Source organism: Macrosteles quadrilineatus, unplaced genomic scaffold, assembly GCF_028750875.1.
Source record: "Macrosteles quadrilineatus isolate MER2022 unplaced genomic scaffold, UCM_ALF_1.0 Scaffold_8__2_contigs__length_117827958, whole genome shotgun sequence".
NCBI classification, from domain to species: Eukaryota; Metazoa; Arthropoda; class Insecta; order Hemiptera; family Cicadellidae; genus Macrosteles; species Macrosteles quadrilineatus.
This window is the reverse complement of record NW_026542601.1, coordinates 35,866,935-35,893,576: the sequence shown is the minus strand read 5'-3', so window position 1 is coordinate 35,893,576 and position 26,642 is coordinate 35,866,935. Positions and strand designations below refer to the sequence as shown.

General features: G+C 41.6%; 1 protein-coding gene across 1 annotated transcript in view; it reads left to right on the top strand.

Moving 5' to 3' along the window:
- Positions 1-10,819: 10,819 nt before the first annotated feature.
- Positions 10,820-26,642, top strand: part of LOC129000317 (transmembrane protein 214-A-like) — a 49,930-nt gene continuing 34,107 nt past the window's right edge. Inside the window, exon 1 of the mRNA XM_054427279.1 lies at positions 10,820-11,276. Coding sequence (XP_054283254.1) covers positions 11,153-11,276 — 124 coding nt within the window. The 5' untranslated portion in view covers positions 10,820-11,152. The remainder of the gene's footprint in view (positions 11,277-26,642) is intronic.

Genomic DNA, 26,642 nt, shown 5'->3' with positions numbered 1-26,642 from the left:
CTTTTGTAGCAAGTTGTTTATAATAAATTGTTGTAAGATTGTATGATTTTTAAAGAAATAAAATAAATCTCTTAAACCGGTGACAAGTTGAAGGGGAGATACAACTAGCCGCAGGTACAACTAGACGTAGGTACAAGTGGGCGTAGGTACAACTAGTCGTAGGTACAAGTAGTCGTAGGTACAAGTAGTCGTAGGTACAAGTAGTCGTAGGTACAAGTAGTCGTAGGTACAAGTAGACGCAGACGTATGAGGTACAAGTAGACGGTGACGTTCCCGACTAGTTGTACCTGTAGATTTTTAAGAGGTACAACTAGACGTAGAGACAACTAGACGTAGAGACAACTAGACGTCCGCACCATCGTCAAGTTGTCTCTACAGCTTTGGACGGGGTACAACTAGACGCCTGTCACCAAAATGCAGCAGGTACAACTAGACGCCGGTACAAGTAGACATCGCCCCCCTTTTGTAACCGAATTCCCAACTCCATTGATCAAAAGGGTGAAGCCCTTGGAAGCGCAAAATCAATGGTGGGATTCCGGCACAATATTGCTGAGGTGGAGGACAAACAATGACAACACAAGAGCTGGCTGGACAAAATATAAATTTATTCAATTCAATATATATAGGAAAAATATAACAATACAACAATAAATAACAATAAACATTAGGCATTGCCCTAGCCAAGATAATAATCAAAGCTTTAAAAAAATTTAAAAATTTCTTTAATAAAACAATTTAATTTAAAATTAGAAATGCTATATTTTGGTAAGCCTGAAACTGCCATAAGGCGAAAACATTTAGATGTACTATTTCAAACAAGTTTAACTTCAGTTAGGTTAGGTGGCCACCTTATAAAATCATTTTTAAAACATTTAAAAGAAATCACATTAGCCCTAGGCCTACATTTAAAATAAATAATCTTTACATTTACAAACATGAAAAAACATTTACGCTATCAACAAATGTGGTCGCCTCGCAAAAATATATTCCAACAATATATTCCAAGCGGTAAAATAACCGTCAAGGGAAAAAAAAATTTTTACCCTCAATCAAGGGGTGTGAAACAGAATTAAGAGAAAAGAATTTAAAATTTGAATAAAATATTAAGGATAAATTAAATTTAGAGAATGAAAGCCTAATTTGTTAAATTGCAGGTAAAAAGATTACAAGGTTTAGTTATATAAGTTAAATAAAAAAGTGCCTATGTTGAGTGAGATTTCTTCATGATGGATGAGACTCTCCGAATGGACTGGACTGACCTGACCGTAAAACCTCGCTGTTGTCCAGGTGGGTTAGCAGGGAGTAGAAGTGAGCCAAGGGCATGGTGGCCGCTCCCCAGACACGGCAGCACGGTGTTAGGCCGGAGTAACTGTAGTCCTAGCGGTGTAGGTGGGTGGTGCACAGGGAGTGGTATGGCGCAGTCCCATCAGAAGTCAGTCCCACCGGAGAATGCTCATAAGGGTGCAGGTTCTAGCATTCTAAAGGTGGCAGGCCGCAGGTGGAGTCACCGACCCCGTGGTATGAAAACTCTACTCGCAGAAATGCTCCATTCCGAGCAGTTGGAAACGGGTCTATGAAATTAAAAACTTCAGGGTTCACAAAAGAAAACTCTTCCGGAAGAAAACCCCGTAGCCTTGGAACAATCTCAAACCCAAAGTCTGAGAAACGGGAGCCACAAAATGTCAGCCGATGAACGTCCAGCAGAACGCAGCCAGTAGTACCAACCACGCAACAATTTAAACAGTGCCGTTGAGCATTGAGCACAACACACGGCACAACCTCCCCCACGAAAACCTAACCTCCCGGGGCAACAACAGAAAACCAGGACAACGACTCTGTCTTCTGGAAGGAAAACTCACTTCCAGGGGACGATTTTGCTGGGCCTAGCAATGGCAAAGAAACAAATTCGACACAACAGAGTAGTTCACATTCCTACACTGCAGGGTGATCAGGCCTACAGGGCAGGAACCTAACCTAACCTAACCTAAGATCTGGTTGTCCCCGAAAAGCCTTCAATTGGGAGATGTGGGCCTTTCTGAAAATGACCCCAGTGTCGGGGTGAGCAAGCCTCACGGTGACAGGAGACAAAAATTTCATGATTTTGTGTGGACCAGACCACCGATAACACAACTTCGCAGCACGCTTGTCTGCAGCACAACTGATTGGATGAGTTTGACAAAACACTAAATCACCAACCTTGAAAGGGTTTGCCTTGCGTCCTTCATTGTACCGTTTCCGCACCCTTTCCCTGCTGGCAATGAGATTTCTCTTAGCAGCGTCCCATGACTTTCGGACGTCACTAACGCCAGGAACAGGTAACAACTCCGCCACTCCCCAGAGATTTGAGAGTGGAGAAGAGGGTGGGTAACCAAGGAACAATTCGAAAGGCACGGCTTTGTGACTCTCATGCCGGGCAGAGTTGAAAGCCAACTGGAGCCACTCAAGTGACTCGTCCCAAGTGGTTTGTTTTTCTGCATGGTAGGCAATCAACGCAGCCTTCAGGTTGCGATTGAAACGCTCGGCATGAGAAGGTTGGGGATAATACGGAGATGTGGTGATATGTTCCACCCCAAGTCCGAAACAAAAACGGTGAAACTCCTTGGAGGTGAATTGAGGACCATTGTCAGTGACAAGTTGGGTGGGAACGCCAAAGTTTTGGAACAGACGGCTCTTCAAAGCCTTGACGGTGAGGCTGGTGGTCGCTTGACGGAGGGGAAACAACCAACAAAATTTTGAGAAGGCGTCAACGCAAACAAGTAGGTAGGTGTTACCTGACCTGCTACGTGGGAACGGGCCCACATAGTCGATGAAAACCTTCTCAAAGGGTCGGCTGGCGACCTCCGAGGCCAACAGTCCAAGTTTGGAGTTTTGTGCGGGCTTGCTTAGACAACAAAGTTTGCAAGCTCTCACCCTTTCGGCAATGTCTCTGTCCATTCCCTTCCAAATGAACTCCTTGCGGATTTTCGCAATGGTTTTGTGAATGCCCAGGTGCCCACCTACAGGAGAAGAATGGAAGTAGGCAAACACCATGTGAACCAAAGCACAAGGGAGAACAATGCGGGTACCGCCTCCATACCTGGGACGACAACAGAGGACTCCCTTGGAGAGGGAGTACGGGGTTTTTGGGGTGCCAGACTCGATGCCTTGCATGAGGGGACCGAGCTCGGGATCAGAACGCTGGTGCGGAGCAATGTCTCCAAACGCCAGGGGAAACTCCAACAGCACCGCACCACAGCTGGGATTTTCTCCAGGTGTGGGAGCGTCGTGATAAATCCGAGACAAGGCATCGGCGATGATGTTCTGCGTACCCCGCACATGCTGTACCTTAAATTTTAAGGCAGAAATTTTGACAACCCAACGCCCTATCTTACCAAGCTGGCGAGGGTGCGCCAGCAGCCAAGAAAGAGCCTGGTTGTCTGTCTCGAGGAAAAACTCAGCATGTTCAAGGAAACGCCGGAACTTGTCAACGCCAAACACCACCGCTAAACACTCCAGTTCATAGACAGACGAAGCTTTCTTTTCTGGAGGTGTAAGGGTGCGTGACGCAAACGCAATTGGTTGTCTGGCACCATCAATTTCCTGGGAAAGCACCGCCCCAATGGCACAGGAGGAGGCATCCGTCTGTAAAACAAACGGCCGAGAGAAATCAGGCATCCGGAGCACAGGTGGCTGCATGATAGCCTCCTTGAGACGCTCAAAGGCCGACTGCTGCGCATCTCCCCATTCAAACCTTGCTCCTTTCTTTCTGAGCGCATTGAGGGGAGCAGCGATTTCAGCCACATTGGGGATGAACCGGAGATAGAAATTCACCATCCCCACAAAACGAGAGACACCCTTTGCGTCCCGAGGGGCGGGGAAATCCCGAATACCTTGTGTCCGGGCTGGATCAATGCGTATTCCCCTGGAAGAGACCATATGCCCCAAAAAGGAAATTTCATTCTGGGCAAAAGTCACCTTCTCAGGGTTTACTGTGAGTCCAGCCTGTTTGAGCCTAGTCAACACGTCCTCAATGTGACGCAAATGATCCTCAAAAGTTTCACTATACACCAACAAATCATCGAGGTAATTGAAAACAAACTTGAACTTGACATCATGGAAAATTGAGTCCAACAGACGGGTCAGTGTTTGAGCTCCTACGGCAATTCCCATAGGCACCCACGTGAACTGATAGAGATTCCAGGGAACACAAAAACTTGTCAAATGTCTCGACTCTTTCTTGAGGGGGATTTGGTGATAGGCCTGATTGAGGTCGAACACAGTGAAAAACTTGGCCTTTCCAAACCAGTCAAAGGCAGAGTGGAGATCCGGTAAAGGCACACTGTCAATCTCAATTTTGGCATTCAACCTCCGGTAGTCAAGAACCATGCGAGACTTTCCATTTGGTTTTGGGACCAAGAAAGCCGCACTTGAGTATTGAGATCTAGAGGGTTCAATGACCCCATCCTTCAACAGATCATCAATAATGGCTCTGAGAGCTTCCATTTTTGGAGGCGCCAACTTGTAAGGTTGACTGCGCACCGGTGTGTTGTCATTGAGCCGGATCTCGTACTCCATCAAGGTGGTGTGGCCAAGTCGCGAAGTGAGAACCTCAGGGAAACGAGAACACAACTTCTGCAAGGCCTCTCTTCGATTCGGCGCCAAATGTTCAAAGGGTTCAGGCTTCTCTTTGTTTTTGGGCCCTTCTTCTAGTGCTACTTCCTTGACCATGGCACGCCCATTGGGCCCTGCCAAAGGCACAAGCACGTTGCGCTTGAACTTGAAATAGCAGCACTCACGTTGCAAATCTACAATCAAACCGGTTTTCTTCAAAAAATTTGCCCCCAAAATACAATCTATCCCCAAATCCTTGGACACCAAAAATTCCCAAATCCAAGAAAATCCCTCAATTTTGAACTTGAAAGCCACAGACAACTGAACTTCCATGGGAGCATTACTTGCTGTGAGACAAGTAATAGAAACCTCCCGAGTTCTTCTGATGGCGCCAGATTCAAGCAAAATCTGATGAAAACCCGAGGAAATGAGACTCACAGCCGCCCCAGAGTCTACCAGAGCAGGGAACATGGAATCTCCAACAGTGACAAAAATGTGAGGACAAACGCTTGTGGGAGCACGGATGCCAAGAGGCGCGACACCCACTAAGCCCTTGGCTAGAGGTTCGCCAGGCGGAACAGATCCCGGCAGCTGAGGTGGTGGAGAGCGGGGGTTTACCGAGGCAAACCCCCGGCATCCCCGTTTTTTGGCACGGCGGGAACTTGTTGCCGACAAAAACGGCGGATGTGACCACGTTGTCCACACCCAAAACATATGAGCACAGGACGACGGGGCACATCTCCGCTTCCCAAAGAGACCTGACCCACCAGAGCACGAGGCGTGCGCTGGTTGGCCTCCCTAGTCCCTTCCACCCTGCGTTGGTCGATGAGCTGCACATTTCTGGCGGTGACAACCAGCTGGTCGAGCTCCGCAAAGGTGACAGGTTTGGAACAAAACACCAGGCGGGAACGCTCTTCCGGTGTTATCCCGTCCAGAATGACCTGAACCACCTCCTCCTCACTGAGGTCCAAACGCAACACACGACTGGCACTGCGAACCTCCGTTCAATAGGCAGCGAGGCTTTCACGAAGCCCTTGCGACCTATAAAACATCTGCATTTTGAGGTCCTCACGCATCCTCCCAGGGACAAAAGTTTGAAGCGTTTGCCTGTGAAATTCCTCAAAATTTCCCTTCTTGGACAGAACCAGATTCAACAAATCAGACAGTGGAGAACGGCAATATGGGATCAACAAACTGAGAAGCAGTGAGTCATCAACACCCGGAATATCCCTAATTCGGAACAAGTCTGCCAAAAATTTCAACAATCTGTGGACTTCCAATCCGTCAACACAAGGCAGAGCCTGCAAAAGAGGCGTCAAAGGGTTGGGAAGCTTGTTGTACGAGGCAGAGGCCAAAGAGCCAGAACACTTGGAGGTGGGCTCGTTTTGTTGAGCCGGAGCGCACGGAATGGGAGAGCAAGAGGCTGGAGCCGGACCAACTTCGGTCGAAACCTCATTGCGACTGACCGGAGTAACTTCGGTCGCCACGTTCGGTTCTTCCGAAGTGCGTTGAGTCTTAGGGCCAAGGGCCGCTAACATCTCTTCCAGGCTCCCATAAAACTTGTTTGAGCCAGGCAAGGTCGTCCCCCTTGAGTGAGCCTACGGTAGCCAACAGGCCAGCGCGTCCCCTCAAATGTCCAATGCGAGAAATCGCTCGGGACCTCGCTCTACCGGTCAAGGGCTCATCTTTCAGTTCCTCGACACGACCATCCCACTCCTCAAATTTTGACCTGCAAGCCTCCAACTCATCAGTGACCACTAAGGTGGGTGGCCACGATGTGACAAACTTGCTCGCTGTCAATCCTCGCAACTGTGTACGCAAAGAGCTCACATCAGTCGCAGGTTCAGCTCCCCTAGCCTTCACCTCAAACACAAGCTCGTCCTTGAGCAGAAACTCGGGAATCAAAGAGCTAGACATTCTGACACCTAACACAAAAATTGACACTTTTCAGACACAACAATGCGACAAATAACAATCACTAACTTCCTAAGACCTCTAATTCACAGATGAGAACACAACCACGGGGCCAACAATCAACATCAGCCTGCCACCAACAGGCCAAAATCAGATTCATGAGACGACCACAAAAACAAATAAATAACTAACAGACAAAGAACAAATGAACCACTATGACTAAACACAAATGCCATGTCCTCCTAACCTCAACAAATTTCATTTGAAAAAATTACCAACTTTATTTACTGTGCAAAAAAAATTTTTTTTTTTCTACTACTTTTATCAACCTATTGCACAGTAAATTGGACCAACCACGCTCTGCTACCATTTGTAACCGAATTCCCAACTCCATTGATCAAAAGGGTGAAGCCCTTGGAAGCGCAAAATCAATGGTGGGATTCCGGCACAATATTGCTGAGGTGGAGGACAAACAATGACAACACAAGAGCTGGCTGGACAAAATATAAATTTATTCAATTCAATATATATAGGAAAAATATAACAATACAACAATAAATAACAATAAACATTAGGCATTGCCCTAGCCAAGATAATAATCAAAGCTTTAAAAAAATTTAAAAATTTCTTTAATAAAACAATTTAATTTAAAATTAGAAATGCTATATTTTGGTAAGCCTGAAACTGCCATAAGGCGAAAACATTTAGATGTACTATTTCAAACAAGTTTAACTTCAGTTAGGTTAGGTGGCCACCTTATAAAATCATTTTTAAAACATTTAAAAGAAATCACATTAGCCCTAGGCCTACATTTAAAATAAATAATCTTTACATTTACAAACATGAAAAAACATTTACGCTATCAACAAATGTGGTCGCCTCGCAAAAATATATTCCAACAATATATTCCAAGCGGTAAAATAACTGTCAAGGGAAAAAAAAATTTTTACCCTCAATCAAGGGGTGTGAAACAGAATTAAGAGAAAAGAATTTAAAATTTGAATAAAATATTAAGGATAAATTAAATTTAGAGAATGAAAGCCTAATTTGTTAAATTGCAGGTAAAAAGATTACAAGGTTTAGTTATATAAGTTAAATAAAAAAGTGCCTATGTTGAGTGAGATTTCTTCATGATGGATGAGACTCTCCGAATGGACTGGACTGACCTGACCGTAAAACCTCGCTGTTGTCCAGGTGGGTTAGCAGGGAGTAGAAGTGAGCCAAGGGCATGGTGGCCGCTCCCCAGACACGGCAGCACGGTGTTAGGCCGGAGTAACTGTAGTCCTAGCGGTGTAGGTGGGTGGTGCACAGGGAGTGGTATGGCGCAGTCCCATCAGAAGTCAGTCCCACCGGAGAATGCTCATAAGGGTGCAGGTTCTAGCATTCTAAAGGTGGCAGGCCGCAGGTGGAGTCACCGACCCCGTGGTATGAAAACTCTACTCGCAGAAATGCTCCATTCCGAGCAGTTGGAAACGGGTCTATGAAATTAAAAACTTCAGGGTTCACAAAAGAAAACTCTTCCGGAAGAAAACCCCGTAGCCTTGGAACAATCTCAAACCCAAAGTCTGAGAAACGGGAGCCACAAAATGTCAGCCGATGAACGTCCAGCAGAACGCAGCCAGTAGTACCAACCACGCAACAATTTAAACAGTGCCGTTGAGCATTGAGCACAACACACGGCACACTTTTTCGCTTTCCACATCACATAATAAAATGAGTCCCACGCTCCACGCATACAACAAAATGCACAATATTTATTCATAAGTATTCACAACCTTATGTATATGTACTAAATGAACTACAGAACGTTAAATATGTTCTATATAAAGCGGCAAATTTAAATACAAAACCAAATACATGTAAATTGTTTTCATTGTTGTGGCGCATAAAAAAAGCCAGAGTCCTGTGAAATCATAATTTACTGTACAATAAGCACTATACGCGAACAAACTGTTTTTAACTATAAAATCATTATAAAGCTTAATGTACAACAACTTTTACATGAAACATTTTGTTGTGCTACCTCATACAAAATCTGCAAAAAAGATGCATACAAATAATCTGAAAAAATTAATTTTTTATATGTTTATTATATTTATATTTTTATATATTTAAATTTTATTGACAGTGTAAAATGTTCTTGTAAAAGATCTGATGCTGTGGACTTAAGTCCTCGAAACGCGTAATTCATTTGGACTATACATAAGATCACTCTGGCAGTATTCAGCTAATTCTATACCTTTTAACAAAATATAAATTGTTTGTTCTGTGTTATCTAGAGACAAAACGTGGGGGCTAAAAGCAAAAGCCGCAATCTCCACTCCTGAAAATTTTACAGGAGAGCCAAAATACAATTTGAGGCGGTGAAACCAAAGTTAGAAAGCTAAAAATTTTTCTCTACCTTCCAAAAATGAATATTTAAAATTAATTAGTTCTTAGAACTCATTATTTTAGTAGTTACACAAGCTTTTAGTTTGGACATTGCTAGTTTTGCTTTTAAGATGTGGATTTTGCTGCTTTTGCTTCCAAGTCTTTACTTAATTGGTTTTGTGATGAATATGTTTTTAACATTTATATGTGAAAATACCTATTTTAACACTAAATTATAATTCAATAGTGTTAACTATAATGTTAGCGTTGCCTTAAATATAGTATTAATTAGGTGTGAAGGAAATAATAAATAAAACATAAGGATTTAAAAGTAACTTTATTACATAAAAACACAGAGTTTCTTAGCGTAATTAAAAAAGCGAATGAAGTCCTTCATTTTTCACTTATTCAACACACACATCAACAACACAGACACAAACATCAACAAGAAGCAGCCATTACTCAAGGTGATCACGTGACTGACCCAAGGACTCTGATTGGTGGAATTGGATTTTGCTGATTTTGCTTCTCAAATGTCAACTATTGAACTTGGATTTTGCAGACTTATTTGCTTTTAAGGCCACTTTTCAAAGATATAAAACAAATATTTCTGAGCTGATTTTGCTTCCAAGGTTTTCATATTATAAAAGTAGATGCAATGGAGCACACAGTGGTACCGATAACTCAATTTCCCAAAAAAATGGACTTTGCAGCTTTTGCTTTCAGCCCCCACAACATCTCAAAATATGAATTACTAGCTGTAACCCGCGGGCTTTGCCCCGTTTAACTTCTTAATTTTCAAGATTATCTCGTTCGCATGGCTCAATCACGTCCTGGTTGAAGTTTGTTCGCTACGCTCACTCACCTTTAGGTTGGAGCTCGTTCGCTACGCTCACTCACCTTTAGGTTGGAGCTCGTTCGCTACGCTCACTAACCTTCAGGTTAGCTCGTTCGCTACGCTAACTCGCCTCCAGGTTGAAGTTCGTTCGCTACGCTCACTCACCTTTTGGTTGCAAATTAGCTGTTGTCATAAATGTAAAAGAAATAATAGTGCTGCACCCTGTTGGTAATTTTTGTAACTTTAATGCTATTGAACATCACAGAACAGAACCAACATGTTTAATTGAAACAGCTGTTAAGATTCAATAATTTCATTTCTCATAAGGTTAACATGGGAAACTCCAGAGCCACTGGGGCGGAGCCCGAAAGGATTTTTGAAATAAGAATATGCCTATATGTTAATCGGGAATGTGAGCTATCATCATGCCAAATTTCAGCCCAATCCGACCAGTATTTTTCGCGTTCACTTGTCACAAACATACATCCATACATCTATACATCCATACATCCAAACTTTCTCATTTATAATATTAAGTAGGAAGTAGGATTGTTTTTATGCTTATGTTATTTTTGTGACGAAACTATCAATACTGTATTAAGGCTAACACGGTTACACTTTTTGTAGAAAATCTTATCGCAAAAAGGGTTAATAAAAGATTGCATTGTTATCCTTACCCGTTTTGAAGTTATCGCTAATTTTCTAAGAGACTGTGAATTTATTTAAAAAGTGGTGGAGAGAGGAAAGCACAGGGGGAAGGAGTGGGGACTTTTGGGGAAAATACATGGTTTAGCAGCATAGAAAAATCCAGTTTTCCCAAAATTACTTCCGAAATTTACCTTATTTATATCTTTATTGACTGGGCTAATAGGGAAATTCGCTAACACAAAACATTTAGTTTTTGGTCGTTTTATAGTACACATTCGTTTATTTTACCTTTAGAACTCGATGGTGTTGGCTAGCTTTATTGTCCTGTCAGACAAGGTGACGTAGATTTTGACACTTGTCCAGTGTTATTGTTGAAAAATCCGTTAGCTTTCCGTTAACGTCCACGCCAGCTCCAGCTGATACTTCGTCGTGGCCTGGCTTGTGTAGCGTCGCTGTCGTTGTCGGCTCGGGCTCGGCGTGTTCGTGTTACCTTACCTGTTCGTTGTGTTGTGTTGTTTATGACATTCCTGTCAACGTTTCAGTGTCAAAAATATTAAAATTTGCTTGATTTACTTGTTCAATAATTTGTTATTTCCAAAATACTCAATAATAATTTTCATTTAAGCCTAGGTATATATATTTTTTACCAACACGTATAGGTTTTGTACCATCTCTAGGCCAATAATTTATCTCGATTAGGCCTAGGTAGTAAGTGTAACTTAGTGTCCCTTCTGTTCAGTGAACTTTTCTATCAGTTTTTAAATATCACCAGATAAAATCAAATCCCTCATAATGTCTGGCCAGTGGGAAGTTGTGGGAAAGAACAAAAAAGACAAGCAGTCGGGAAAGAGTAAAAAGCTGTCCAAAGATGAAAAGAAAAAGTTTGTTGACAATGCACCGAAAGTGGAAGACCTTAGTAAGTAACTTAACGTAAGATAGGCCTAAATTAATAGGCTATCTCCTTAAGGCTTTGGTCTCAAGTTTACCTGAACTAACATAATATGTGCATTCTTTGCATCGTTTTGTGTAATCAGTATGGGCTTAGGCTACTCTCATAACTTAGTTAAAAGAGCCATCAAGGAAACTTGCTTACAGAGACAAGTTACCAGAGACAGTTACCATACAAGAAGTTACAATACGGCAATAAGTTTTAGGGCTAGGCTAAATAAACAGTTTTTGTAGATGCATGGCTTGATCATAGTGTATTCTTAGTTTCAAGTGGTGATAGGCCTAGCTGTAAACTTACCTACAACATAATTGCCATCCTCTTGACCGTTGACCATTTCTGGATAGGTCGCGTCAGTAATGATACAAAAAATCATAAAACTTAAAAATTAAAATTACTTAAACATCTTAATTACTATTAATTAGGCTACGCAGAGGATACGTTAAATAAGTTACGTTAAGGTAAAAGGACGTGGATTAGGTGTCCGGCAGTTACTGTCATAACCTAACCTAACCAACCAAACTTGTTGACAATAAAAAAAATCAAATGAAGGTTAAATTCTGTTCATAAAATAAAATTTTAAATGCAAAAAATTCTAAGAAAAGATGTGCAGTTAAGAAGAAAAAAACATTCAAAGCAAAATCTTCGACAAAAAGTTAAGGTTACCGATAGGATTCAAATTAGGGACCTACTGCGTATCAGCCGAGCTCTCAATCCACTACACCACAAACACCAATGGCTGAATCGTATTGTGGTAATGGCCTTCCGGGCCCCCACAACCCCGTGACGTCACTGCCGGATGCCTAATCCACATCTGGTTACCGGACACATATCCTCTGTGTATTAATTAATTAACTTGAGTTGAGTGTCAGGCGGCATAAAAATAATTAAAAAAATAAACTGTGCATCAAAATAATCGTCTAAGGAAAATTTAAAAGCTCTGTTGGCAACACAACGACTTTAGCTTCTTTACAGAACCCGCAGAGAACCTATGATCTATTAACTTATTGGATAACATTTTTATTTGCAATAAATATTTATACCGTACTGTAAAGTTAAGTTAGCCTATAATAGGCCTTTTTTAGATACCGGTAGGCTTATGTTAAATGTTGATTTTTGGTTAAAGTTGTAATGGCTTTAATTCAAGAAGATGACAGCACGCCACACTCACAGTGAACAGTAGCGTATAGGTTAGGTTAACTTAGTTGGATCAGTTTAGTTTATGATAGACCTATCTTAATTAGGCCCTGTACACATGAGAGCGGCAGCCGCCGCGGTGGCCGCAGCGGCGGCCGCCTAGGACCGTACACATGACAGCGGTTGGAGCCGCGGTTACGCTGCGGTTGCGGTGTGAATTGACCGTCGCTCGACAGCCAGTACTGTATTTACCCAATTACTTTTCTTTTAAACGCGCAACGCTTGACAATTCTTTTCAGCAAAAACTCAACTAACTCTTTCCACGCAATCTTTTTTAGTTTATGTCCTAAACGTATCTTCTTTTTGTACTTCTATAATGAACAGTTCAGTGTCAAAGTTTTCTGGTTCCACAGCAGCACGCATGGCCATTGTAAACTTACACTACGAGCATTACATCAACTCCAGCCACAGTTACACACTTCACCAACACAGAGAGAGAGAGAGAGAGAGAGAGAGAGCGATGTCCATAGGGCAAGCGCGCAGATGTCTGTGATCCTATAGTAGCAACTGCAGTCAACCGCGGCGGCTACCGCCCTCATGTGTACGCTCTCATGCCAACTCTAGTAACTTCAACCGCACGGGAACCGCGGTGGTCGAAGGGAAATCTACGACCGCCGCGGTTTGTTGCGGTTGATTGGAAGTGGACGGTTGCATGTGAACGGTCCCATTTGCTCCTTTGTACTTTCAACTGCCGCGGTTCCCGCACAATGGCAACCACGGCGGCTGCCGCCCTCATGTGTACAGGGCCTTAGGCCCTAGGCCTACCTAATTACAAACCAAATATCATATAGTTTACGGTAACTTAAGTAAAAAAATTGACATTTTGGTAATTATTTAATAGCCTATGTCTAATATACCCAATACTGTATCTTGTAATTTTTTATGTCTACTTACAGTTTTTTGACGCTGAATCCAAAAATACAATCAGTTTTTGTCGGAGAGATTCCTAAGTGACCGTAATTAAATAATGAATATAAAGATTCAGTTTCGTTGAGTTATTCAGATATTATATTCTGAGTCCAAGTTCTAGTGGCGACTAACACTGAAAGGGGAGGATGTTTTGTGGAGTGGAAACAGCTGTTAGTTGTTTACATTCGGTACTAAACAGGCAAAACCACACACGACGACATGAGAGCAAAATCAGAATTACAATATGCAATAATTAGATTTTTAAAAGCAAATGGACTTTGGTGCCGTTTAGAAAATACAATAAATCAAACGATACATAAACTATTAATCACATCGACATTTAAATAAAAAAAAAAAGAATTTATTCTCGTAAAATACCAGTAATAAAAGCTAGGCCATTGCCGACATGATCACCCTCATTCCAACCCTCAACGTCTGTTAATGAACATGCCACAGTGCATAATCCCATAGTTCTTTAATTGTTCGTGGATCAACAGTAGATAACAAACAGATTTGTAATTATTTAACCCATCTTATCAAGAAGTTCAATGCCCATATCAATGTGAAATATGCAGTGCAGCTAAATCTGTTTAAAGTAAATTTATGAACATATTTATAAATACCCCCGCCGCAGCAAACCTGCCGACTAAGCGAATTTCCGTCTGAATTGATTTTCAGTTAAATATATTTTAATAACATTAGGTTTAACGAGTACCTAGGTTTGCTGCTACAAGGAAACTAATAAAGTGTGTTTTTGAGTAAAATATTGATAGCTTAGTACAAAATAAATAAATTTGCCAAGTTTGATCAAAATATATTCATAAACAAGCAAACTACAACATTTGACAATATTCTCCATAAGAATAACATGGGAATTTTAAATTTAAAATTTTTTTAATTTTCTCCGTTACTAATAATCGAACAAAAATACTTTTACATACTAAATTATTTGTTTTTTTAAGCTCTTTAAAAAGGTCTAAAGAGAAATTGGGAAATTTTGTGTTTTGAGGGTCAAAAGTGAGAAAAACCAATTTTTACCCCATAAAACCCCCTGTAAAGCCCCGTTTCCATGGTCCGATCGTGCTGGTTCGCGAACTCATTCAAGTTTATCCCGCTTTACACCTTTAAACCAAATTTCATCAAAATCGGACAAAAATTACTCAAGTTATCGCGTTCACGGACGTATGTATATATATATATAAGTCTATATATATATATATACATATATAAAAATTTGAACGAATAGTGTTTTTGGCCTCTGGGGACATCAAAATGAAAAAGTAAATCGGTCCCGGGTCTAGGTCTTACCGTGCCACCTACGGTAATAGCTACTTCCCTATAGGGAAATTCGCTAAAAATCTACCATTTAAGATGCAAAGAATACAATTGCCTCTCCTGTCAGCGTTTTCTATGTCAATTAATAAAGCACAGGGCCAAATGCTAACCAAATCTGAAATTTACCTACCTAATCCTGTATTCATTCACGGCCAGCTTTATGTTGCCCTTAGTAAGTCTAGGTCATTCAATGGCACTAAAGTTTTCATCAACGAAACTGGTAACCAGAGGGTAGGCCTACTACCAGATGGATTATTTTCCACATCTAACGTGATGTTCAAGGAAGTGCTACTTGACTGACAACATTTTTTTTCAATTGAAGTTTTATTAGTTTATTCTCCTTTAATTTTTAAAATAATTTTGTGGCGCATAGAGCCGCACGGGTGTACTAGTTAAATATGATTATTAGTTTAACGAGCACTTAGGTTTACTGCAACAGGGAGGGTAAAAAAGTGTTTTTTGTCTTTTGTTAATAGTTTAGTAAGATATGATGCAATTTTCCAAATTTTATCAAAATATGTTCATAAACAAGCAAAACTACAAAAGTTTACTTATTCTCCATAAGAATAACATCCTGGGAATTTCAAATTTACAATTCTTTGGAATCTTCTCCATAACCATTAGGCCCACAATAACGCTTCAATATACTAAAGTATTTGTTTTTTTAAGCTCTACAAAATAGTTTGGGGATAAATTGCTAAATTTTAGCCTATGATTTTTGGGTCAAAAATGTGAAAAATCCATTTTTACCCATAAAACCCCCCATTAACCCTCGTTTCCATAGGCGATCATGCTGGTTCGCGAACTCGTTCAAATAAATGTAGGTTTAAACGTTATTTCTTCAAAATTTCATCAAAATCGGATTACTTTTGATTGATCATGGATGGTGTTTTTGGCCTCTAGGGACCTCAAAACAAAAAAGTAAATCGGTCCTGGGTTCAGATCTTATGATGAGTACTACCGTAATAGCTTATTCCCTATATAGGAAATTTGCTAAAACAATGCAATGAGGAGTAAACACATTTTAATATCAATAAAACTGTAAGAAAAATATTTTTATCAATTACTAGTTACCCGGCGCACGTTGTTGCGCTAACAAAATACATCTGTCTGTGTGAAAAGCATGTTTTTTCTACATTTAAACTGACGATAGTCAGGGATTGTCCCTTATTGTTGCCTTATGGTGATTGCGAAAGCAAGACACTAAGGAAATTGTAGTTGCTTAAGATCAGAGGGTAATTCGGATGAAATCATCAGTATTCTTGGGATTAAGACTATAATTAACCCTTAAACCTACCGCCGATAATTTTTGCTTTAATCAATTTTGACGTAATTTCGTTAGTCTGGTAACGATGCACAGCTTCGGTAGATTTAAGTTTCGCATTAGTAGGCCTATTATTGGAGTTTTTTCTTTTAATGACAGTAATGTGGTGGGTTAATGACAAAATTGAGAGGCATTTGAATACCCGTGATAGCAGCACGATTATTATTCACTTAATAATTTATGTTAGATTGTTTGGGTATAGAACGAAAGATAAAAATATTAAGGCATTGTCATCCCTTTTATTGTTTATAATACTTTGATTAAGGTTTTTATGGTTTTAATATTTAACATTGGAGAATTTAAACGTTGTTGAGTGCACAGGTGTGCTGTGATTGGGGTTTAATACATTTGGACTTATTAAAAAGTAAAATAGTTTTCTGTGCTGCTCTCTGTAGAAACACTGTGGCACTATTTCAAATTATGACTAGGCCTAATGCTAATACAGAATGTTGGGATTATTCAAACCTACAAAACAGTTGGTGAAAGTAAACATCTGCTTTTAAAATATATTTATTTGTAAACATTGTAGATCAAAAAGTCTGATATTGGCCCACTTAAAACCCTCTGGGGCAGAGCCCTTTTGATGGATCTGCACCAAACTTCACTCGAACCATCCTTGAAAGATGCTTAATAATGCCTGAAAGTTTCATTACAATCTGTCGAGCGGTTTCGGATCCCATAACGTATACACACATACATACATAACTTACATAGTTCCTCTTTTATAGATATAGACAAGCTGCTATACACGTGCTTTGCAACGGGAAGAAAATGTGGCCTAAAGAGCTATTAAAGTGGTGCTGATGTGTGTTTTAAAATACAGCAACTCTATGATTAAGTTTGAAAATATAAACTGATTTAAAAGCGTTAACGTACTTACTTTCAAACCCCTACTTTTGATATTAATAGATCCATAAGAATATGACAACATACCTTAGTGTAGCAATAGCATCAATTGCTTCATATTGATGCTTTATGAATGACATGTTTCATTACTAGGTGGCGTTCGCAGAGGCATCCACAAAATTGAGCGGAGTCATCAAGGGTTTATATTATATTGTTTTGGTCATACTGCAGTAATACCAGTGGTTTTTAATGCATGCGTTGCGGGTCTAAAGTAGCAATTTTACTCTTTAGGAAGTAAAAAAAGTTTTTATCCTCTATGGAGTAAAAATAGTTTTTATCCTCTATGGAGTAAAAATCAGCTGTTGTCAACTCAGTTGTAAATTTCTATTATAAACGATTGCATGTATCGAAATATGTATCGATTCGTGCTTCAAAATTATTTTAACCTACAGTCAACAGTCTCTTCCCATAGCGTTTTAGCTTTGCAGATACATTAATCCATTCCCACACTCAACACGCTCACCTTTACTACTTCCTTCACCACCTAATACGTCGTGGACCTATTTCCCTCTCTTCCCATAACATTTTAGGATTGCAGATATATTAATGTAATTGCCAAAGACAGTTCCCACACTCTGCACTGCAATCCTTACAACTTCCTTCACCATTTCCTACGTCATAGACTTGTTTCCTTCCCTTCTCATAGCATTTTTGGATTAAAGATACATCAATCTAACTGCCACAGACGGTTTTCACACTATGCTCTTAGTTTACTACTTTCTAAGCCTTTTTCTACATCGTGGACCTGTTTTCATCACTTTCCATAGCAATTTAGTATTTTAGATACGTTGATCTAATTGCCACAAACATTCCACACACTCCGCACTGCTAGCCTTTACTACTTCTTTTACCATTTTCTATGTTGTGGGGATGCTTCCATCCCTTCTCATAGCATTTCAGCATTGCAGATACATTAATTTAACTGCTACAAACGGTTTCCAGTTCCCACACTCCACACTGCTCACCTTACTAATTCCTTCACCACTTCATACGTCTCGGGCCTTTTCTCTTCCTTCCCATAGCATTTTATGAATGCAGATACCTTAATCTAATTGTCATAAACAGTTCCTATACTCCGGACAGCTCGCCTTTACTACTTCCTTCACCACTTCCTACATCGTGGACCTGTTTTCCTCCCTTCCCACAGCATTTTGTGATTGCAGATACCTTAATCTAATCGTCATAACCAGTTCCCACACTCCGGACTGCTCGCCTTTACTACGTTCTTCGCCACTTCCTACGCCACGGACCTTTTTCCCACCCTTTCCATAGCATTTTATGAGTGCAGATACCTTAATATTATCGTCATAAACAGTTCCCACACTCCGGACAGCTCGCCTTGACTACTTCCTTCATCACTTCCTACGTCGGGGACCCGTTTCACTCCCTACCCATAGCATTTTATGATTGCAGATACCTTAATCTAATCGTCATAAACAGTTCCAACACTACGGACTGCTCGCCTTTACTACTTCCTTCGCCACTTCCTACGACACAGACCTGTTTCCCTCCCTTTCCGTAGCATTTTATGATTACAGATACCTTAATCTAATCGTCATAAACAGTTACCACACTCCGGACGGCTTGCCTTGACTACTTCCTTCATCACTTCCTACGTCGCGGACCCGTTATCCTCCCTTCCCATAGCATTTTATGATTGCAGATACCTTAATCTAATCGTCATAAACAGTTCCCAAACTCCGGACTGCTCGCCTTTACTACTTCCTTCACCACTTCCTACGCCACGGAACTGTTTCCCTCCCTTCCCATAGCATTTTATGATTGCAGATACCTCAATCTAATCGTCATAAACAGTTCCAACACTCCGGACTGTTTGCCTTGACTACTTCCTTCATCACTTCCTACGTGACGGACATGTTTACCTCCCTTCCCATAGCATCATAGGATTGCAAATACCTTAATATAATGGTCATAAGCAGTTCCCACACTCCGGACAGCTTGCCTTGACTACTTCCTTCATCACTTCCTACGTCGCGGACCCGTTTTCCTCCCTTCCTATAGCATTTTATGATTGCAGATACCTTAATGTAATCGTCATAAACAGTTCCAACACTCCGGACTGCTCGCCTTTACTACTTCCATCGCCACTTCTTACGCCACGGACCTGTTTCCCTCCCTTTCCGTAGCATTTTATGATTGGAGATACCTTAACCTAATCGTCATAAAAAGTTCCCACACTCCGGACAGCTTGCCTTGACTACTTTCTTCATCACTTCCTACGTCGCGGACCCGTTTTGTTCACTTCCCATAGTATTTTATGATTGCAGATACCTTAATCTAATCGTCATAAACAGTTCCAACACTCCGGACTGCTCGCCTTACTACTTCCTTCGCCACTTTCTACGCCACGGACCTGTTTCTCTCCCTTCCATAGCATATTATGATTGCAGATACCTTAATATAATGGTCATAAGCAGTTCCCACACTCCGGACAGCTTGCCTTGACTACTTCCTTCATCACTTCCTACGTCGTGGACCCGTTTTCCTCCCTTCCCTTATAATTTTTGGAATGCAGATACCTAAATCTAATCGTCATAAACAGTTTGCACACTCCATACTGCTCACCTTTAGTACTTCCTTTAACACTTCCTACGTCACGGACCTCAAGCTAGTGTCGTCATTTGATTATTTTATGATCCATACCACCGTTTATGTTCTAATATCTGTGGAATAATGCTATCAGCTATTTATTTATCTACTGCATTAAAAAGTCAACAGCTGATCATATGTCTTTGTTTATGTGTCAAATACTGCTTCCATAAGGATTACATTGAAACTTTGAGACCCAGTGGGGCGGATTCCTGAGAGTTATTTTTAACGCCATATAGATGTTGGCACTCACCGATATGGTCTTTATCACCATCCAAAATTTGAAAACGATTGATTCAGCCGTCTAGGAGGAGTTTGCGTATTACGAAATGCATAAAAGTCGACGTATAAGAGCTTCGCTCCGCTCAATAATTCTTCAATTTTAGTCAAGCTTCTTCACATGTAGCTTACTATATAAACTAGGTGGCGTTCGCAGAGGCATCCACAAAATTGAGCGGAGTCATCAAGGGTTCATATTATATTGTTTTTGTCTTACTGCAGTAAAAACAGTATTTTTTCATGCATGCGCTGCGGGTCTAAAGTAGCATTTTTAATATTTAGGGAGTAAAAATCGTTTTTAGCCTCTATGGAGTAAAAATCAGCTGTTGTCAACTCAGTTGTAAATTTCGATTGTAAACGATTGCATGTATCGAAAATATGTATCGATTTGTGCTTCGTAATCATTTTAACATATTACAGTCTACAGTCTCTTCCCGTAGCATTTTAGCATTGCAGATACATTAATCCATTCCCAAACTCAACACTGCTCACCTTTACTACTTCCTTCACCACACCCTACGTCGTGGACCTGTTTCCCTCTCTTCCCATAGCATTTTAGGATTGCAGATACATTAATTTAATTGCCAAAGACAGTTCCCACACTCTGCGCTTTTAGCCTTACTACTTCCTTCACCATTTACTACGTCATTGGCCTGTTTCCTTCCTTTCTCATAGCATTTAAGTATTACAAATTCATTTATCCATCTGCTCAAACGGTTCCCCCACTCTGCACTGCCAGCTTTTACTACTTCCTTCACCACTTACGTCGTGGACCTGTATTCATCGCTTTCCATAGCATTTTAGTATTTTAGATACGTTAATCTAATTGCAACAAACATCCCCACTGTCCGTACTGCTAGACTTTACTACTTCTTTCACAATTTCCTATGTCTTGGGCATGCTTCTATCTCTTCTCATAGCATTTCAGCATTGCAGATACATTAAAACTGCTACAAACGGTTTCCAGTTCCCACACTCCACACTGCTCACCTTACTACTTCTTTCACCTGTTTCTACGTCGCGGATCTGTTTCCCTCTCTTCCCATAGCATTTTAAGATTGCAGATACCTGAATCTAATCGTCATAAACAGATCCCACACTCCGAACAGCTCGCCTTTACTACTTCCTTCGCCACTTTCCACATCGCGGACCTGTTTCCCTCCCTTTCCGTAGCATTTTAGGAACGTTGTGACCTTAATCTAATCGTCATAAACAGTTTCCATACTCCAGACTGTTCACCTTTACTACTTCCTTAACCTCTTCATACGTCACGAACCTCAAGCTAGTATCGTCATTTGATTATAGTACCTGGGGACCGAGCTTTGCTCGGGGAAAATCATTAGTTCACTCTGAAAGCACCGTAGTATTGGAGATGCATAAATCCACACATCTACATCCTACACAATTTCCTACGTCATGGATCTGTTTCCCTCCATTCCATTGCATTTAAAGATTGCAGATACCTTAATCTAAAAGTCATAAACAGTTCCCACACTCCGGACTACTCGCCTTGACTACTTCCTTCACCACTTCCTACGTCGCGGACCTGTTTTCCTCCCTTCCCATAGCATTAGGATTGCAAATACCTTAATCTAATCGTCATAAACAGTTCCCACACTCCGGACAGCTCACCTTGACTACTTCCTTCATCACTTCCTACGTTGCGGACCTGTTTTCCTCCCTTCCCGTAGCATTTTAGGTTTGCTGATACCATAATCTAATTGTCATAAACATTTAAAACACTCCGGACAACTCGCCTAGACTACTTCCTTCACCACTTCCTACGTCGCGGACCTATTTTCCTCCCTTTCCATAGCATTTTAGAATTGCAAATACCTAAATCTAATCTTCATAAACAGTTCCCACGCTCCAGACAGCTCGCCTTGACTACTTCCTTCACCACTTCTTACGTCACGGACCTGTTTCCCTCCCTTCCCATAGCATTTTAGGATTGCCCATACCCTTATCTAATCGCCATAAACAGTTCCCTCACTCCTGACAGCTCGCCTTGACTACTTCCTTCACCACTTCCTACGTCGCGGACCTGTTTCCCTCCCTTCCTATTGCACTTAAAGATTGCAGATACCTTATTCTAATCGTCATAAACAGTTCCCGCACTCCGGACTACTCGCCTTGACTACTTCCTTCACCACTTCCTACGTCGCGGACCTGTTTTCCTCCCTTCCCATAGCATTTTAGGATTGCAGATACCCTAATCTTATCGTCATAAACAGTCCCCACACTCCGGACTGCTCGCATTTACTACTTCCTTCATCACTTCCTACGTCACGGACCTGTTTCCCTCTATTCCCATAGCATTTTATGATTGCCTATACTACTTCCTTCACCACTTCCTACGTCGCGGACCTGTTTTCCTCCCTTCCCATAGCATTTTAGGATTGCAGATACCCTAATCTTATCGTCATAAACAGTCCCCACACTCCGGACTGCTCGCATTTACTACTTCCTTCATCACTTCCTACGTCGCGGACCTGTTTCCCTCCCTTCCTATTGCACTTAAAGATTGCAGATACCCTAATCTTATCGTCATAAACTGTCCCCACACTCCGGACTGCTCGCATTTACTACTTCCTTCATCACTTCCTACGTCGCGGACCTGTTTCCCTCCCTTCCTATTGCACTTAAAGATTGCAGATACCCTAATCTTATCGTCATAAACAGTCCCCACACTCCGGACTGCTCGCATTTACTACTTCCTTCATCACTTCCTACGTCGCGGACCTGTTTCCCTCCCTTCCTATTGCACTTAAAGATTGCAGATACCCTAATCTTATCGTCATAAACAGTCCCCACACTCCGGACTGCTCGCATTTACTACTTCCTTCATCACTTCCTACGTCGCGGACCTGTTTCCCTCCCTTCCTATTGCACTTAAAGATTGCAGATACCTTATTCTAATCGTCATAAACATTTCCCGCACTCCGGACTACTCGCCTTGACTACTTCCTTCACCACTTCCTACGTCGCGGACCTATTTTCCTCCCTTTCCATAGCATTTTAGAATTGCAAATACCTAAATCTAATCTTCATAAACAGTTCCCACGCTCCAGACAGCTCGCCTTGACTACTTCCTTCACCACTTCTTACGTCACGGACCTGTTTCCCTCCCTTCCCATAGCATTTTAGGATTGCCCATACCCTTATCTAATCGCCATAAACAGTTCCCTCACTCCTGACAGCTCGCCTTGACTACTTCCTTCACCACTTCCTACGTCGCGGACCTGTTTCCCTCCCTTCCTATTGCACTTAAAGATTGCAGATACCTTATTCTAATCGTCATAAACAGTTCCCGCACTCCGGACTACTCGCCTTGACTACTTCCTTCACCACTTCCTACGTCGCGGACCTGTTTTCCTCCCTTCCCATAGCATTTTAGGATTGCAGATACCCTAATCTTATCGTCATAAACAGTCCCCACACTCCGGACTGCTCGCATTTACTACTTCCTTCATCACTTCCTACGTCACGGACCTGTTTCCCTCTATTCCCATAGCATTTTATGATTGCCTATACTACTTCCTTCACCACTTCCTACGTCGCGGACCTGTTTTCCTCCCTTCCCATAGCATTTTAGGATTGCAGATACCCTAATCTTATCGTCATAAACAGTCCCCACACTCCGGACTGCTCGCATTTACTACTTCCTTCATCACTTCCTACGTCGCGGACCTGTTTCCCTCCCTTCCTATTGCACTTAAAGATTGCAGATACCCTAATCTTATCGTCATAAACTGTCCCCACACTCCGGACTGCTCGCATTTACTACTTCCTTCATCACTTCCTACGTCGCGGACCTGTTTCCCTCCCTTCCTATTGCACTTAAAGATTGCAGATACCCTAATCTTATCGTCATAAACAGTCCCCACACTCCGGACTGCTCGCATTTACTACTTCCTTCATCACTTCCTACGTCGCGGACCTGTTTCCCTCCCTTCCTATTGCACTTAAAGATTGCAGATACCCTAATCTTATCGTCATAAACAGTCCCCACACTCCGGACTGCTCGCATTTACTACTTCCTTCATCACTTCCTACGTTGCGGACCTGTTTCCCTCCCTTCCTATTGCACTTAAAGATTGCAGATACCTTATTCTAATCGTCATAAACATTTCCCGCACTCCGGACTACTCGCCTTGACTACTTCCTTCACCACTTCCTACGTCGCGGACCTGTTTTCCTCCCTTCCCATAGCATTAGGATTGCAAATACCTTAATCTAATCGTCATAAACAGTTCCCACACTCCGGACAGCTCACCTTGACTACTTCCTTCATCACTTCCTACGTTGCGGACCTGTTTTCCTCCCTTCCCGTAGCATTTTAGATTTGCTGATACCATAATCTAATTGTCATAAACATTTCCAACACTCCGCACAACTCGGCTAGACTACTTCCTTCACCACTTCCTACGTCGCGGACCTATTTTCCTCCCTTTCCATAGCATTTTAGGATTGCAAATACCTTAATCTAATCATCATAAACAGTTCCCACGCTCCAGACAGCTCGCCTTGACTACTTCCTTCACCACTTCTTACGTCACGGACCTGTTTCCCTCCCTTCCCATAGCATTTTAGGATTGCCCATACCCTTATCTAATCGCCATAAACAGTTCCCTCACTCCTGACAGCTCGCCTTGACTACTTCCTTCACCACTTCCTACGTCGCGGACCTGTTTCCCTCCCTTCCTATTGCACTTGAAGATTGCAGATACCTTATTCTAATCGTCATAAACAGTCCCCACACTCCGGACTGCTCGCATTTACTACTTCCTTCATCACTTCCTACGTCACGGACCTGTTTCCCTCTATTCCCATAGCATTTTATGATTGCCTATACTACTTCCTTCACCACTTCCTACGTCGCGGACCTGTTTTCCTCCCTTCCCATAGCATTTTAGGATTGCAGATACCTTAATGTATTCATCATAAACAGATCCTAGACTTCGCACTGCTACCCTTGACTACAATGTATCGAGTAATCTAAATATATAAAAGGCAAAGCCCTCACTGACTCACTCACTCACTCACTCATCACTAATTCTCCCACTTCCCATTTACCTAGGAGGCTGAAATTCGGTAGGCTACACCGATTCTTTGGGCATTAAATAGGAAAACTAAGTAGTTTTTATTGTGATCGGGCTTTCGGGCTCCGCCCCAGTGGCTCTGCAGTTTCCCATGTTAACCTTATGATTTTTCATATTTAAAAGGAATTAATGAATCTTAACAGCTGTTTCAATTAAACAAACTGGTTCTGTTCTATGATGTTCAATAGCATTAAAGTTACAAGGATTACCAACAGGGTGCAGCACTATTATTTTTTTAAATTTACGACAACAGTTAATTTGCAACCATAAGGTGAGTGAGCATAGCGAACGAACTTCAACCTGGAGGCGAGTTAGCGTAACGAACGAGCTAACCTGAAGGCAAGTGAGCGCAGCGAACGAGCTCCAACCTAAAGGTGAGTGAGCGTAGCGAACGAACTTCAACCAGGACGTGATTGAGCCATGCGAAGACTTATGAAGTTAAACGGGGCAAAGCCCGCGGGTACAGCTAGTCTTAAGTATAATCTTTGCTCAATATTAACAAGTGATGTTTTTCCTTTTGTACTGTATTTGTAATTTCCTAGTATACTGTGGGTAGTTGGCTTATTATGAGCACATGCTAAAACTTCAAATCTTTTGTTTACTTTTTACTTGTTATTTAATTCAGCCAACATGGTTACCTAGCAACCCATAAGACTAATGTTAAAAAAATGTGATTTTCAGTTTCATTTTTCTACGGATTCCTGAGAGACTTTTTTAACGCTATATAGATGTTGGCACTCACCGATATGGTCTTTATCACCATGCAAAATTTGAAAACGATTGATTCAGCCGTCTAGGAGGAGTTTGCGTATTACGAAATGCATAAAAGTCGACGTATAAGAGCTTCGCTCGCTTCGCTCGCTCCGCTCAATTAAAACATGAAACTTTGAACAATACTTTACAAAACGTATACAACCTCACTTTAAAACCAAACATAACCCTCCTCAATCTACTTAAAGCGCCACAAACATATTTTTCGAGTAAATAAACAAACACCAGTTCATTGTACTGACCAGCTGTTTCAACGGCCCCACCAACTTTCATGATGAGCAACGCACTGGGTACGGGGACATTATTGACGCCACCCATTGCATTACTGTCCCTGTACCCAGTGCGTTGCTCATCATGAACGTTGGTGGGGCCGTCTTAAAATTCCCTTACCTACTTGCGTGCCATTATAGCACTCATAATGTTCTCGCCATACCCTTCACTAATCTGTCGATGATTTTCAATGGCTTTCACACCTTTAGCACTTAAAAATCTAATTACAGCGAGCACTTCACAGTCGGCGGCAGTCTCAATTGGCGGCACCATTTTGAATGCTCGAAACCGGATGTAAACACGGCCAATTTTTCTCCCAATAGATGCCCGTACACAGCGCAAATGTCGAAAATGCCAATCGCTGTGCTGGGACGGAGAAATTTAAAAACGGTACTTAAAAAACATGCCTCGTATATTACGTTGGCTGTAAAATTGGACTGGACGTTGATGAGGTTTTGCTTGTCGTATTTGTGAGCGTGATTTATTTCCACTTCCTCTAACCTGTTAGCCTACATGATTTGTTGCATGTGCGCAGAACTTAACAGTCTTCAACTGGTTTATAATCATGCATGGTATCCCTAATGTGTGCTGCGAAGTTGGATCTTTGAAGGCTGGGCTTGGAACCAATTGCTT